Source organism: Nematolebias whitei, chromosome 21 (genome assembly GCF_014905685.2).
Source record: "Nematolebias whitei isolate Nwh7 chromosome 21, NemWhi1, whole genome shotgun sequence".
In the NCBI taxonomy this organism is placed as follows: Eukaryota; Metazoa; Chordata; class Actinopteri; order Cyprinodontiformes; family Rivulidae; genus Nematolebias; species Nematolebias whitei.
The window spans coordinates 23,206,550-23,222,665 of NC_056518.1; the positions used below are offsets into that span (position 1 = coordinate 23,206,550).

Sequence of the window (16,116 nt, forward strand, 5' to 3'; positions counted from 1 at the left end):
ACTCTTTGGTTGACCTTTAAACCACTTTAAAATAAGCAACTGTGACTTATCTTCACAATGATCATGGATGGGTTTACACATTCTTAATAAAAGAAAATGTATTCAGCTGGTACATTTTTTCACACTATAGACCCAAAGATATAGACAATTATTCAATTAACCTGAACACAGCTGCTAACTTGCTAATTTAAATCTTGTCTCTGCTCAGATTTTATAGTAAGAGTGGACAAATCAAAATTGAAACTGGAATCACAGCACGCACACAGCACAATCATCCTGATTAGATGTCACACTGTTCCACTTAAATTAGTGTTTGCTGCCATTTCAATTGGGAATATAAAGCTGCACGCAAGTGCACAAAAAAAGTTCAATTTGAAGCTCTTGAAGAACCATGGCTGGCCCCGCTTCCTGCTGCTGCCACTTGACTGTGACTTATGTTTGCTTAGTTATCTACCCCAGGAATGAAAGAAAATTAAGCTATTTGCTGAACAAGTATTAGACACCTTGTATTTATATAATAAAACTGAAACTTACATTTCAGGGTTTCTCCAGCATATGGAATGTGAAGTTTAAAGCGATCACAGCAAGGACCTGGAGTCAGAGATGTGCATCTGTACACAAAGATGGATTCAAACGTCACAACATATTCAGCAAGAACACACAATCACCTTAACCCTGCAACAACACTACATTAAGACATTTTTAAAGATGCACTCATTTTAAAATAGTACAAACTGATACTTGATTGTTTTGTGCTAAAATATATATTTTTAAATTTAATAGAACCAATATTTACTTTTTCCAACAATGCTAATATCTACAGTGACTTTTTGTCTAAAATGAAGACTGGATACTTTGGTGAATATGTCGCTGACGGCATTATTTGTTACATTTAATTTTTCTCATATATTAAATAATGTCATGTTCTGTCAGGTGTTATTCACCTAAAATCTTAAATGAATGCATACTACAAGTGAAAAAGCTGAAAGTCTAGTTAATTAGTATTATGTTTCACCTATCTTTGAGAATGCAGAAACAACAGACTGGACGTTGTAATTAAGCTCGTACACCTGTAATTGAGAGCTCAGCCTCACCCAGTTTTGAGATCTGTGACCCGCAGACAGTTGGTAGAGTCGAGCCCCACTTGTCCATTCCTGACCACGCTGCTCAGCAAAGGACGCAGCTCAGGAGAGATACGGTGCAGAGCAACTTCAGGCGACATGCTGTTCATTGTATCCACTCTTAGGAGTTAGTGGGAACACAGCAACCATTAACAGTCATTATCTTAAAACAATATTTTACAACAAAAACCATAGAAGTGCTACTGATTTTTTTTGTTTTTTAATCTTGTTTGCATAAACAAAATTGGTGATAATCACTTGATATCAAACTAAACAATACAGTACTGCAACACACATTCCTAATTTAATTCAATTCATTACAGAATTATTAATTCCAGAAATAATTCTGAATTCATATAAATAAAATCTCTTGTTTGCGTTGGACGAAACACGAGGTAATTTGTTTAGTCTATTTGTCAATCTTTTGCAAATATGAAGACTCATTTGTGTGTTTTAAAGTAGGTTTCAAGACAAATATTTTCCTGGTTTTCCAGCAGACAAAATAAAGCATTCTGTTATCATATTGCAGACAAATTTTACAAATAACTAAACTTCATCTCCTGAAGTGAGTAGCTGTACATAAAAATATACTGTGTCAAAGAGGCAAAACAAACAATGAGATTGTTGAAACTGCATTAAACGAATTATAAGCATTTAATTCGTTTATAAAACTTTAAGGAAAACCACTAAGGGCATACAAAAGCATATTGAATGTAACTTGTTAAGAAACACAATGCTTAAACTTTAGAAGAAAAAGATCAAGTAACCTGATGACACCAATAGAACAGATGACGATCTAAATATATGGACGAAATTTACCTTTCATTGGATTTTGTTTTTCCTCCTAGTGACACAAAAATATTCCAAGAATATCTCAGATTTGTTCGTCTCAAATTATGCCAAGAGTGGTCTAAGAAGCAAGGAATTTCATTTTACATTCGTAAATAGGCTTCCACACTGTCAACATCTAATCACTTGAGTTTTGAGGATATGCTAAGACTTCAACAGCGATCTGACTCCCATCATCAATAAAGATCGGCGTTAAATTTGTGCAGATCTTTACGAAAATAAGATGTGACATTTTTGTATAATATAATCCCATAACTATTCGAATACGTGTAAAATTCAAAGCTTAACAGTTGATCAAAGTATCTAAAAGGAAGCTGTCACGGATAAACATTAGCTGAGAGTGCTAACCTGCTTCTCTTCTTCTCGTTATATTAATAACAATTTAAAATTTAGAGCACACGAATCGTGATTTATTATGTTCTATATATTTTAATATACAATAATATACGCGTAAAAATACCTGAGAGAAACAGAATTGTGTTTATCTGAGCGTTAACTTCAATGTTTACTTCATGCTGTCAAACTTTCCGGTATTTCCTATTTGGGTCTTGAATATGGCCCCTGTGTTTAGCTGTCTATAATAGTGCCTGTTGTTAAAAATACATTTTTTAAATTTTAAAACAGTTTTTATCGTATAAATAAAGCTTATAACGCCTTTTTAGATTTTATAAGTATACTAAAGTTACGAAATATTAATTTAATTAATAACATATCATTAAATGATAAGAAAATAAGTCTGGCAGTAGCTAAAATGTCACGTAGCTGTCACTCACTCCTCTCACTGCACTTCGACCGTCGCTGTTCAGATGTCCACTCTGAAAGAACACATTTGAGTTGAAGGTAATTTTGGGGTAACATTCACTCAGACAGTTCGTCTAAAGACACTTTAGTTAACGCTTGTGGTCATCTGTTTTAAACTAATTTAATTCTACTTGATCATTTGTCGCTATTTATCACAAAATGCTCCATTAGACAAAATGTGACTTCTGAATGTACTGCTCGAGTTTTTAGTGCAACATCACGACGCAAGATCCCAAGATGTACATAAGATGCATTCACAGTTCATGCACAAAATAGACAATAAATCCATATATGTTAAATTATATAATTTCAGCTACTTGTAATAGGTGTGATGCAAAGATTGTAAATTATGTAGAATTGCAATTGTCATTAAAGCCAGGTGTTGTTAAAAAGTCCAGTCACACATGACATGTGCCACTGTATGTGTTGTATAGACCAGGTGTGAAAGGTTCAAATGGTCTGATGATGACCTGAAAGTTAAATGTGGATTAGGATTAAACTTTTTTTGTCCCTTTCTGGGTTCAACCACATCACTCACACCCTTCAGACCACACTTGTTTTTTTTTGTTTGTTTGTTTGTTTTTATTTAATGATCACTCTAAAACTGAATTAATGACACAAACAAATATAAATCTGATGTGTGGCTACATGTTTAGACTTTTGTGTTGAAGGATTTTTATTTAACATGTCACAGAATGATTGTATGTCTTGAAATATGAAACGTGATTCACAGCTGGGGGTCATTCAGAATCAATCATTAAGTATTCTTGAATAAACAAAGCAACGAAACAAAAGAAACAAAAACTATAATTTAAACATTACTGGTGTGATTTATTTAGAGATGTTTTTTTGGTTTTTTTTACACAGTTTAAAAACATATTTTTAACACATTCAATTTCAAAAAGTATTCTGGTAATTATGCTCATTGTCTAAACTTATACAACAAAAGGTTAATAAATAATAAAATAAATAAATAAAATTAATTAACAACAACAACAGTAATAATAATAATAATAATTTGATAATAAAATACATACAAAAATAAAATAAAGCCATAAATTAGCGGCAGCATTGTATAAGCTGCAGTGTTCAAAGTGTGTGAAAAAAATAGCAGCTTATAGTCTGGACTTTACGGTAATTTTTTTACACCTCCACCCCCCATCCAGGCCTCCCTTGCAAAAGACATCTGTGATCTCAATGGGATCTGCATGGTAAAATAAAGGTTAATAAATGTATAAAACACAATTTTATACATCTGTGGTCATACTATTGTAATAACAAACATCTTTTTAATGAGATGTTGACCACTTGAGTGTGTATAGGTAAAATTTCATAATTTTAAAATAGTTTCATCAGGATCCTTTTTTAAATTTAGTCTAAATTATTTAACACACAGCAATAAATTTCATTTGCACTAGGAATAAATGGTTAAAATGCATAGTTCCATTATTTTATAGGGATGAGATGTTTACATAAACTGTTAGTTTAGACTTATGTACACAGACTCATGTGAAAAACCGTATAATTAAAGTTGAATAACTGACTATGGATAGTTTATTAAGAATATAAAAGTAGATGTTTTTTCTTTGTGGGGTCAGAAAATGCAGTTTCATATCCTCTTTCTTTTTGAGCTCTTCAAGATGGACTTTTCACGCCTGCAGAGTGAAGACAATACTCTGCGAGATGTGGGAGAAAGAATTGAGCCATCCTACAGCCAGCGGCCAAGCTTTCCAAGTTTCCCAGTGCCTATAAAGAGATTTGAGGAGATTAACACGCTAGCATTAGCTCGGATACAAGCAGAGGATTGAATTAATTACAGACTTCACTGGGCTATAGTGCGTTCACGTGGCACAGCGTTGAAATTCCCCCCATCCACCTCCGGTGAGATTGGAATTTGTCCAACTCAGCCTGCGATGAAAGCTCTATTTTTACCTTCTTTCTAGTTTCAGTCAAGCTCATGCTAATGTTGGAGATAAATCGAGTGATTTTTGTTTGAAGGCTTTTTGAAGAACTAGTTTACATATTTTGCCTGAAATGTCCCCAGTCTGTTTTAGATTAACGGCCTAAAATCTGATTGTGTTGCACATCAGAGACATTTTATATTCTCCTACGAGTGTAACGTAATTAAGGCTTTCAATAATAATAATAAAAAAAAAAATTAATGTGTGTTTTAATCATCAGATCATGACCGAGGAGGCTTTTGATGTTGTGGTGGTCGGTTCATGCATGACCGACTTAGTGAGGTAAGTTTTTTTTTCTTTACACAAAATATACTTTCAAGTTTTGTCTCTTATAAATCAATGTTATGTTCAATGAGAAACAGAAAATCATCTGCTCAGTTTGGGCTCAGGAAACTCCTCAGCTTCCTCAGGTGGGCCCAACAGGAAGCAGCAAGTTGGGCAACTTTTCATTCCCGTAAAAGGAAATGCATTTGTTATCAGCAATGTGTATCAGAAATTGTTAACATTTTGGTCAGAACAATGTGATGTTGCTCAATTTATGAATTCTTGTGACAAAGTTATTATTATATTGTGCTAAAATTCAGTAAAAGGGTTGAAATATTAAAACTTATATATATATATTGTTTTTATTGTAGACCTCTGACATATATTTATAGCACTCCACCTTCCTGATCTAGTCGTCAATTTCCAATTTGTTGTTCCATTTCATAAATTTAAATATTCATAAAATTAGACATATAAATAACGGTAAATACAAATGACACAAAAATATCTAAGAGGTAAATCTTAATGCCTGGATTGCTACATTTTTTTGTAGAAAAAAATCGTGTTTGGATAGTGTGTATGCATTTATCGTTTTTCTCTTAAAAAACAAATATTTTCAGGGGGATTTTTATTTTTGTAATGCCACATTTATCTCACAGTTTGTCAGACATAGATTGGATCAGTTCTGCTGTCTGTTCCAATCTGTTTCTGAAGCTGCTGGTATGTCTGGCTCAGAGAGGAAAAAAACAAACACTTTAATATAGTGAAAGTATACCCAGCACCTTTTTATGTTTCCTTTCAATTTTTATGTTTTAATTTCACAATGTGCAAGCACAGTGTTCATTTAAATTATATTTTTTAGCCACATGCTCTATTAATTCATGGGTGCAATGCATATAGAACCATAACAACATCACCAAGTAATGCTCAAGTTGCATTTCAATAATGTTATACCTTTTAGTGTCGAGCAATAAAGATCAGTCAGAACGTTTGCCTTTTAATCAGTTATTCCAGTAGAAAGGCAACAGTGTGTGTTGCTCAAAAAAAAAATCTAAAGAGGCAGATTGGTGCTTAATCAAATCTTTTGTAATGAAGGAGTTGCATGGTTGTACAGATGCGTATTCTAAAAGCAAAAACTGAAGTAAAACCACAGATTAAGGCATGAGATCTAACACAATGAGGCAACAAACCAGGATCTTAAACAGAACAAAGGCAACCAGGAAGTATTTAGAAGTATCTGACGTAAGTGGAGTATAGCAGACTTTAGCCAGGTTTGGATGAAGAACAGAAAAGAAAACTTATTTTTTTAAACAAGTGAACAGTTTCTGAAAATAAGACGGTCTATTGAGCATAAAACTGACAAAATAATCTTTTGTGTTGCATTTTTAAGAAATCTGCCTCAATTAACAGTCTCCTGCAGAAAAACAGACAGCTTGATGGGTGAAAAGAAATATGATTATTAATTCTAAGAATATAGATCAGCTGAAAATGTCTTTTCATTAAGTATTTACCTCAACAACCTTTTTTTTCTTCCCAACAGGAATAATATTTTTGACATGCAGGTCTGTGGAAAATCAAGCATAAGTAGTGAGGGGTGTTTTCCATTGTGGTTTAAAGTGGACAAAAAAAAAATCAGGAGAATAGAGGAAGTGCTCTAAAGTTATACAATCTTGTTATTTTTTTAGTGTTTGTTGCAGGAAACGTAACGCTTTAATCTATTTTGTAAGTTTCAGTAAAGATGCATTTGCTGTGAGTTATACAGCAGAATGACTGATTTAAGAAGACACAGGTGCAAGAAGTTAAGTCCACATCAGGTTGCAAAGACTCGAAGCTAATGTGGTGTGTCTGCGTACAAAAATGTCAGCGTTGCATCATCCTCAGAGAGATCTGTTGAGCCAAGACAGATCTATTCCCACAAATCGTTAGTCATCAACTGCAGCGCAATGTGTTAGTTGAAAACAATTTGTCACCCGCCTTTGTGGGCAACGAAACAAACTCAAAAGAGTCTTAAATCAGCTTTAATGTCAGAACTCCACCAGCTGCAGCCAGCAGAATGATCCTGTGCCGCTCTGAGTAAACTAAAGCAACCAATGTGCTGTTAGAGAGTTTGGGGGATTTACTTTAGCGTTTCTCCAGCAAAAACACAGGTTGCCACATTTTAGTCTTTGTTCAGACTGCCTCATCAGAAACACATGCCCTCTCCCTCTGAAGGAGGAAGCTTTATTACTGTTCCTCGTTAGAAAAGCAACCAGTGACTTTTTTTGCTTTCAGCGGCAGAAGTTGTCAATTAAAGCTCTAATAAGCTTACAGAAAATGGCCTGTTTTTTTTTAGACGGGAACAGGGAGGAGGAAGGTTTTTGGATGGAGGTCAAACGGCGGGTAGATGAATACAATTTCATGCCTTCAAAGTGATATGTGTGTGACTTTGAAGTTTGAAATCCAGTCACTGTTTGGGTGGCAGTACAACTGACTGTCCCACAGAGGAAACACTTACAAACTCTCTGTTCTGCTTCATGCATTCCAATAACTCACCCTGTTGTTGGTGTTGTAACTTAATTAATAACGTGATGAGAAGTTAATTTTACTATCTGCAGTACACAAATCTGAGCTATGTGGGTCTATTCAGGCTTTTAACCCCTTGTCAAAGAAATACAGTGCCCCCTGCTGCCACAGCTCCCTGACAATTTGGGAAGTTTTAGTGATTTTAAATCATGGGAACCAAAAGTCAAGTGCATTTTACTCATTTATTTCACTTAAAACCTCATAGACACCTCAATACCTCATTCTATTTTTGTTGATTTTTTTATTTTTTAGACTGTTTGTTTATGAATATAATAGCAAGTATAGTTTAAGACGAACTAAAAGGTGAAGTTGCATAGAAATAAAAATTAATTCACATTATAGAAGTTTGGGTCTAGAATTTTATTTTTATTTTACTCCTGTTTTTGATTGTTTGTTTTACTGTATGCAACAATCTGAATGCTTTAAAATACTTGCTCCACTAAAATCCTAATTCAAAACTGAAAAAAAGGCTTTTAAATTAAGTAAATAAATAATTACCTGGTTGTTTTTGGTGTAATCTTTTTTTTTAACTTTAACAAAATTATTATTAGTCATATATGTTTCATTTTGAGCATCTCATACACCTAAATATTTTAGTTACTACTTATCCATCTTCATCATCTTCTGCTTATTGTCTGGTTGTAGAGGCAACAGGTCCAGGAGAGAAACTCAGACATCCCTCTCCCACTGACACTCTCCAGATCCACCTGGGGAACCCTGAGGAATGTCTTGCTCAGAGAGGATTTTTCATCCCTCCAACGAATTCTGGGTCTTCCCCTGGGCAACTTCCTAGTGGGACATACCCAAAAAACCTCTAAAGGGAGGCGTCCTGGTAGCAACAGCTCTACTCTGAGCTCCCCTCGGATGACGGAGCTTCTTGCCCTGGCTGAGCCCAGCCTCCCTGAGAAGGAAGCTCATTTTAGTCACTTGTATCCAGGATCTTGTTCTTTCAGTCATGACCCAAACCTTATGACCATATATGAGATTTGGTACAGGGATAGACCAATAAATTGAAAGTGTTGCCTTTTGACACAACTCTTTTTCACCAGAAGTGACCAAAGCAATGCCCTCATTACTGAGGACAATGCCCTGATCTGTCAATCCAGCTCTTGCTCTGTCCTACCATCACTTGTGAGCAGGATACCCAGACACCTGAACTTCACCTGTGGCAAAGACTCCTCTTGACCCAGAGGGGCATTCCACTTGTTTCCACTTCATGACAGAAAAACCTAAACTCAAAAGAAATGTGCTTATAAAAACAACTAAACATCAGTTTTTATGTGATTATAATTAGTGAATGCATAACAAATATGTTACTTTTGTCAAAAAATATATTTGTGCTTTCATGACTTACTCAAATAGTGTACTCTCATGCAAATATATATTTTTTAATTTCTTTATTGCATCTTTTACTTTTTGACCACTTGTTTTTTTGGTTAGGTCTCCCTCTTTGATCCTAAGTTTGAATAAACTATTAAAAAATAACTTATGGTACATGCTTTTATAATTTTACTTTTTTTCAAAGAGATGTTAAAGCTCTGCCTGGCAACCCGTTTATGTATATCTATAAATATAAAAGTTAAATAAATAAATATGTTCGTAACCAATTCAGAAACTGAGTATCTTGATAAGTGGCTTGTTATATGGCGGCATCAGGCTGTTCCTGACCCGGAGCTGTATAATGGCGACTCACATGTGGCTCTGGCAAAACAGTGTGAACTCATGGAATTAAACACCCACACATTCACCTATTGTTAGCAAAGCAGCTGCCCATGTGATGTATGTTGCGCTCGATCAACTGGATTTTTAATAAAATCTTCAGCTTGTCATGATTCCCATAACTTCAACAGCTGGCCCTTTGAGGACAAGGACAATTACACAGTGTAGATTAAATGTGCTTCTCTCATTTTTCTGACTCATTATTTGAGCTGCAGGTATTGCACATGAATTAATGTATTTATAATGTAATCATGATGTATGCATCCTCACCACTCACTGCTTCTAATAGACCAGTTTGAAATCTATTAGGGTCTTATTTTTCATGCAGGCCATGAAAGACCTTCTGAACCGGAGAACCAAGCTTCAGTTCAAACTATGGAAAACAACTTTTAAGTTTGTTTTTGTTCACATCTACTTCCCCGTCTTGTTCACCAACAGCTGAGGCATAGACGGAGGAGAGGGAAATGAGGGGCAGACTCAAAGTAAACACTTCACGTCACTGAACACCTGCTTTGGCCTTTTGGTTCCGTGGGAGAAAATGCTCTGAGGTTGCACTTTAGCACACAAATGCCCTATTTGCTCAGTGCAAATGCCACAGACAACAATAGCCAAGTGTCTCTCAGGGTTTTATGAGGCGTGGGTGGGATTGTTCAAGAATTTGAAACTCTGTTTATCTTACCTGTCGGTTATCCAGCTTCACGTGGCTGTCAGCCAAATAAGTTTATACGTGCAATTTAGATTTTAACGAGCGAGTTACTCATTTCTGATGCAACTGCAGGAGTATAAAAGAAAACTTCAAATAGTGTTATAATCAAATCAGAAAGGTTGTACACTTCAAATGTAGTTCTTTACCAGATGGAGAACTTCAAGATAACTTCTTCCTAACGGCTGAGTCTGAATGATTTTCTCCTTACAGTATGTCAAAAACACAAAATATGCACTATATGATGTGTTCAATTTGTTGGTTTTGTTTGTTATACTTAAACCTTTTTTATTTTTGATTTATGTCTGTACAATAGTAGTTCTCTTTCTTTTTCTTTTGAAACATTCTCTCTCTGTCTATTCATGATTTAGCTTTACTTCCTGTTTTATTTTGTAGAGCTTTCCAACTTGTGCTTCCTGTTAATTTACTTCTCATTCTAGTCTCAAACCAACTATTGAATACTGAATTTGCATTGTGTTTGCCATTTAACCTTGTTGTTGATATGGTTGTTTAGTGTGTTTTTTAAATTTATTTATTTATTACATTTTTCCCTGCCTGGTTCTGTTTTATACATTTAGTAAATATTTCTGCAAGAAAATTTGAGTTTTACATAGTTGGTGTTTGTGTTTTTTGCCCTGTTTCAAATCCAACATAGCTTCTAACAAATAGTGTATATGAATAAAATCTAATACAAAATGTTTGATCTAACAGCACAATTCTTTCTAATAATATTATTAATTTTATAGTTAAAAGCAGGTTGTTAGTTTTCTAAAGCAAATTCAGTCGTAGAGCAAATGATATGTAATGCGTGTGTTTTTCATGTGTACAACCTTTGCTCATATTTCCCTTTTAGCCATATTTTAGCTTCAGTGACCATACATCCTGTTATAGCTTTGGGTCTTTTGTGTGTGTGTGTTTTCACAGGGCAGTGCAAAAACAGTGGCGTTTTAACAACAAGCTGCTCAGTTACTGGAAATCCTGAGATTGAGTGAATTTACAGGAATAGCACACCTGCCACAAACACGCTCACACACAAGCCTAAAAAAGTGCATCAACAGGGTTGAAAACAAGTTTATGACAACATTTTGCCATACACAAACCCTCTGGCCCCAGCCAGTACTGCCCTGGGCCAAACCACAGAATTCTGATCCAACATAAGGCTGTTGGTTGTCTCACCATTATGTTACTCACCTTCTGCTTCTGCTCTGAGATTGTAAGATTCAGTTTACCAGCTCCTCCCATACCCACCTGTGTTATATCAGCTTCCAGAGGGGTAAGACTTTACCAACCGATGAGTCAGGCATTGCTATCTATTGTGTCAAGTGACAAGTAGAAGTATTTATCGAATTAGCTTCTTGGATTATTTGCACATTTGTCTACTTCAGGTGATGAAGTAATTCACAAATCTTTTCGTATCTGTTTGTCATATGCACATTCACTCTTTTTTTTTTTTTCATTCAACCTTTATTTATACAGGCTTGCCTCACTGAGTCACAGGGACTCATTTACAAGAAGGGCCTGTTCCAGACAGAACATATGAAGTACAGACAACAAAACAGACAATACAGCAATGAACTACAATAACAAATGCAGTTAAAATAAGAGTAGTGTACAAAACAACAAATCAGGGTGCCATAAAACAGGATGAAATACTAAAAACAAGAAAATATTTGCTTGAATTTTTTTCTATTAACATTAAATGTTTGAAATCCCTTAAAGAAATCAAGGTGGACAACTTCAGTTCCTGTTGTAAGGTGTTCCAGGTTGCAGGAGCTAAGTAGGAAAAGGCCTTTTTGCCAATTTCAGTCCGCACTGAGGGAACGCTGCAGGTAATGATGGTCTGAGAGCGCATGTTGTAACTGCACTGACGACATGACATGTGGGAGGAGCTATAAAGAAGGTAGCAGACCAAGGAGGGATTTATAGATGAAAATGAACCAGTGTGAGAGCCTTCATGTAGATAATGATGACCAACTGACCAGAGAGTACAGAGTGCTGTGATTGGTACGGTAGTTACAACCAGTTATGAATCTTAGTGCGCCATGGTAGACAGCATCCAACATCTGGCAGGGGCATTCATGTAAATGTCACCATAGTCAATGGTCGGTATGAAGGTAATCTAATTTAATATATGGCCAATGTTTTGTCGTTTTTTTTTGTGTTTTTTTTCCCACAGCCAGGTACCAAGGCTACCCAAAGCAGGGGAAACCATTCATGGTCACAAGTTCTTCATTGGCTTTGGTGGGAAAGGGGCCAACCAGTGTGTTCAGGCTGCCAGACTGGGAGTCAAAACTGCTATGATCTGCAAGGTTTGACCTCGTCATAAAGTTTGCAGCCAAACACTGCTGCTGTGCTGTTTGTGAGTTGGTGTGTGGCTTAGTTTTGATTCCTGCATCATTATTTCTGCTTATAAAGGAAAGTACATTTGCTTGTCCATGTCTTACTCAGTAAAAGCAATCATCTATTAGCTACTATAGCGCACCAACTACCAAACAACTCTAAAAACAAACATTTTAGCCTCATTCACACTTCAGTCACTCTTTAACATCAACTGTCCATGCCTCGTTTTCTCATGATCAATAACTTAGTACATGCATTCGCCCACTCACGCTTGTGCACCTTCAAACAACCCTATTCCCAAACCATCTAACCTCGAGTCTCCAATCAGTAAGCTCAGTATGGCTTTTCAACCTGAGCACTAAAACACCAAAGCCCCACCTCTGTCAGAACAAAGAGGCCTGATCGATAACAAACTAGTGCAGGAGGAGCTCTCCGGGCATGGGGAGAACCCAAAAATAGACACCCAGGCATGTCAAAAAACATCCAAGACGAAAGGCCACTCTTTAAAGGGAATGAGGCCAAGCAGCCAATACCATCCCAACCCTTTATCATAGGCAGCAAGAAATGCTTGCATTCTGGCAAGTTTTTTTAGAAAGCGTGGGTTCGAAGTAGATGCCTTGGGGCAAGGTGGGGACCCCTTCGACAACCCAACGTAGCTACAGATGTGGACATCCCAGAGCGAATAAGGGAAAGAGGGAAAGGAGGGAAGGAAAACGATTGCGAGGTGGTTATGAAGAGGCGTGAAGGCGGGGTTATTGTGTCTTCAAGGCTTGGCGCAGCTGGTCGTGTGTTTGCAAGTGTGTGCATCTTTTAGCTTTGTTTGTTCGTTTTTGCACATTTTCGGCAACGGCACCATGCCAGTATGCTGGCAGGGCACACAACCATCTAGCCCAACAGAGAATTGAGCATTTCACTTTTCAAAAGTTGCCGCTAACCAAGTCTGACCCTACTTGACACTCTCTTTGTTGGAATTGTTTTGTTTTGAATCTCTTCTAGGTTGGTAAAGACTTCTTTGGAGAAAATTATATCCAGAATTTCAAGGACAATGATGTGTATACAGGTAGGATTAGTTCTTTTCTACAACACAGCCTAAATTAGTTGCTATCTCTACAGTGCCCTGCAAAAAGCTCACATTAGGAGCAATGCTTTTATAGCCTTTCATCATTTTAGGTAAGGCTTTGGGATACACTGGCATGTTTGCTTTAATCTTATAGTCAATGGTTTTAAACTGTTTCTTACAAAGATGCTTTTCAAAAGTACTAAGGACTCTGTAAACTGTTATTAGCCAGCTGCATACCAAGCTCTTGTTATGGGTTACTATGCCAACATTTTGTCTTCTAGATGTGTGTGATACAAGTCTTGAGACCTTAGAATAAACTTGTTTAGCAGAAAAGTGAAATATTGGATGTTTTTAAAGTTTGGTCCATCTTTATTCTCTGTTTCAGACTTTGTCTGGCAGACTTCAGATGCAGCCACAGGAGCTGCTTCAATCACCGTCAACGACGCAGGTAAACGCTAACCTATACTGCCCTGCTGAGAGTCTAAAAGCTCTTTGAGTTGTAGAAATGATTTCATGCATACACAGCAGAGAGTATCTGTAGGCTATCAGCATGGCCTTTTCTACTATAACACACACACACAATACACCCCTGTACGCTACATTTAAGTAGTACCTTTTCATGAGATTGGAATCCGTGAATAAATCTCTCACACACACAGTTAAAAGAATGCGCAGCATTTTTATCAGTAGTTCCAGGGCTTGTACTTGCTTGTAATGTACATTATATTGGTTAAATTATGTATGTTTTTAATCAGTTCATCACAATCTGTTTGCATTAACACAACTTTGGGTTTAAAATTAGGTTTACATTTAAGGTTTTCTTTAAACAATAGGAAATAGCTTGTTCCAGAAGATCTGATCATGTTTTTGTAATGCTTGTTTTTGTAGAACATTTTATTGAAGTTTGACATTTTTCTTAGAAATCAGTCCTAACTTCTGAAATAAGATGAAAAAAAAATACATGTGTATATATTTGAGAGTTTAACCGTTGAGTTTTTATCATAAATATTGCTTTTGCGCTATCGTTTATGGTTTTTAGTCTTTGACACCAGTTTAAACTTTCATATTGTATTAAACTTAAAAGGGAAAACATTTAAATGTGGTCTTAAAAGGGGAATACTATACATGCGTTGCAACTGGTTTTAGTAGTTTGAAATTACCAGTGCAATGAGTCCTAGGGTAATAAAACAACATGAAAACATTTTTCATGTTCCCTAGAATCATTTTGGTCTGGATTACGCAATAAACCACCACAGTTTCTCATAAAACTCCATGTGTTTGTACTTGGGAATTCTTGTGTTGACACATGTATCTTAAAAGCCAATTTTGTATGCTCACATCTTTTTGGGTGTCCAGGTGAAAATGCTATTGTGATTGTGGCTGGTGCTAACATGCTGCTGGGCAGTGAAGAGCTACAACAAGCTCTTCCAGCCATCAGAAAAGCAAAAGTGTTGGTGTGTCAGCTGGAGATCAATCCACAGATTTCCCTCCAAGCTCTACAAATGGCTCATGACAACAAAGGTCAGTCCGTGTCCGTGTGCATGGACGTCTGTCTACATCACACATGTGAGAAAGTGAACAATTTATTGGACAAAATAAAAAATATAGTAAAAAAATCAGAAGTCAATTTTTGAGTGTTTTTTTGCAGATGGTTACATTTCAGCATCATTAACTTGGTTTGTTTTTACCAGCTGTGGTTACTTTGGACTTTAAATGCTCAGTTAAGTCTGTGTTGGATCATTTTCAAACATATTTTGTCACTGCACAGTAAAAACAGATTATAGTTTGTTGTTTTATTTTAGGATCAGTCATTCAAGTATTGGGGGAAGTTTCGATGATAAAGTTACAGCAAAGTTTGTGGTCATTGGAGTGATGCTGACACAGTGGATATGCTTCCTAAAAAAGGTCCAAAGACACTTTGCAAATAACTAATGCAGGATAATCCACTTCTCTGCTGGCCATCTGTGTGCTCAGATGTGAGCATATACACTGCTTCTGTCATAATCCTCATTGACGACCAAATTGAGCCTCCTCCTCTGGCCTTGGGATCAATCTGCAAGACCACATTTTCACTTCTTTAACTTCCATTGTCCAAAACTGAGTCCAAAGTATACTGTATGCTGGCTGTACCATTGATAAGAAAGTCCCACCTACAAACCTTCTTTACTCTTTAACTGGTTGCCATAATACATACAGTACATAATGTGTACCATAGTATGTGACGACTTTTTTTTTTTAAGTCGCAAATAATTAACTGAAAATAAACATATTAGATAACGCATATGAGAACTTACTTGCAAGGTAAGAACTGTGTATATCAAAAAGATAAACATCTAAAAAATAAATGGTGTATTTTTAATTTTTACTCAGGAAAATGTCTCATTTGTTTACATTAAGGGCCAGGACCTAAAAATTGTACTGCACCTTGCCTACTAGGGTGCCCTCATTCCTTTGTGGCTTCAACTTCTGGCTTCTTGTCATGTACTGTATGTAGTTAAAATATATCTTATGGGTTAAACACATTCGAACTGGTAATTGGAACAGATTTAATACCATACAACGCCAATTTATTTCTAAAGCACTTAAAATACAACATAGCAGCTGACCAAAGTGCTGTACAAAAATAAAAACAAACAAAAAAGCAACAGTCAAACAATAAGACAACTATATATATATATATATATATATACATACATATTGAGAAATATATATATATATATATATATATATATGATA

General features: G+C 35.9%; 2 protein-coding genes across 2 annotated transcripts in view; one reads left to right on the top strand and one right to left on the bottom strand.

Annotated features, from left to right (window-relative positions):
* babam2 (BRISC and BRCA1 A complex member 2) overlaps positions 1-2,518 on the bottom strand; it is a 91,896-nt gene extending 89,378 nt beyond the window's left edge. Inside the window, exons 1-3 of the mRNA XM_037695415.1 lie at positions 2,431-2,518; positions 1,095-1,241; positions 535-611 (exon numbers count right to left, since the gene is read on the bottom strand). Of these exons, the coding sequence (XP_037551343.1) occupies positions 535-611; positions 1,095-1,231 (214 nt within the window). The 5' untranslated portion in view covers positions 1,232-1,241; positions 2,431-2,518. The remainder of the gene's footprint in view (positions 1-534; positions 612-1,094; positions 1,242-2,430) is intronic.
* A 223-nt stretch (positions 2,519-2,741) lies between these two features.
* rbks (ribokinase) overlaps positions 2,742-16,116 on the top strand; it is a 35,505-nt gene continuing 22,130 nt past the window's right edge. The window contains exons 1-6 of the mRNA XM_037695481.1: positions 2,742-2,810; positions 4,953-5,014; positions 12,157-12,289; positions 13,317-13,380; positions 13,766-13,828; positions 14,737-14,901. Coding sequence (XP_037551409.1) covers positions 4,956-5,014; positions 12,157-12,289; positions 13,317-13,380; positions 13,766-13,828; positions 14,737-14,901 — 484 coding nt within the window. The 5' untranslated portion in view covers positions 2,742-2,810; positions 4,953-4,955. The remainder of the gene's footprint in view (positions 2,811-4,952; positions 5,015-12,156; positions 12,290-13,316; positions 13,381-13,765; positions 13,829-14,736; positions 14,902-16,116) is intronic.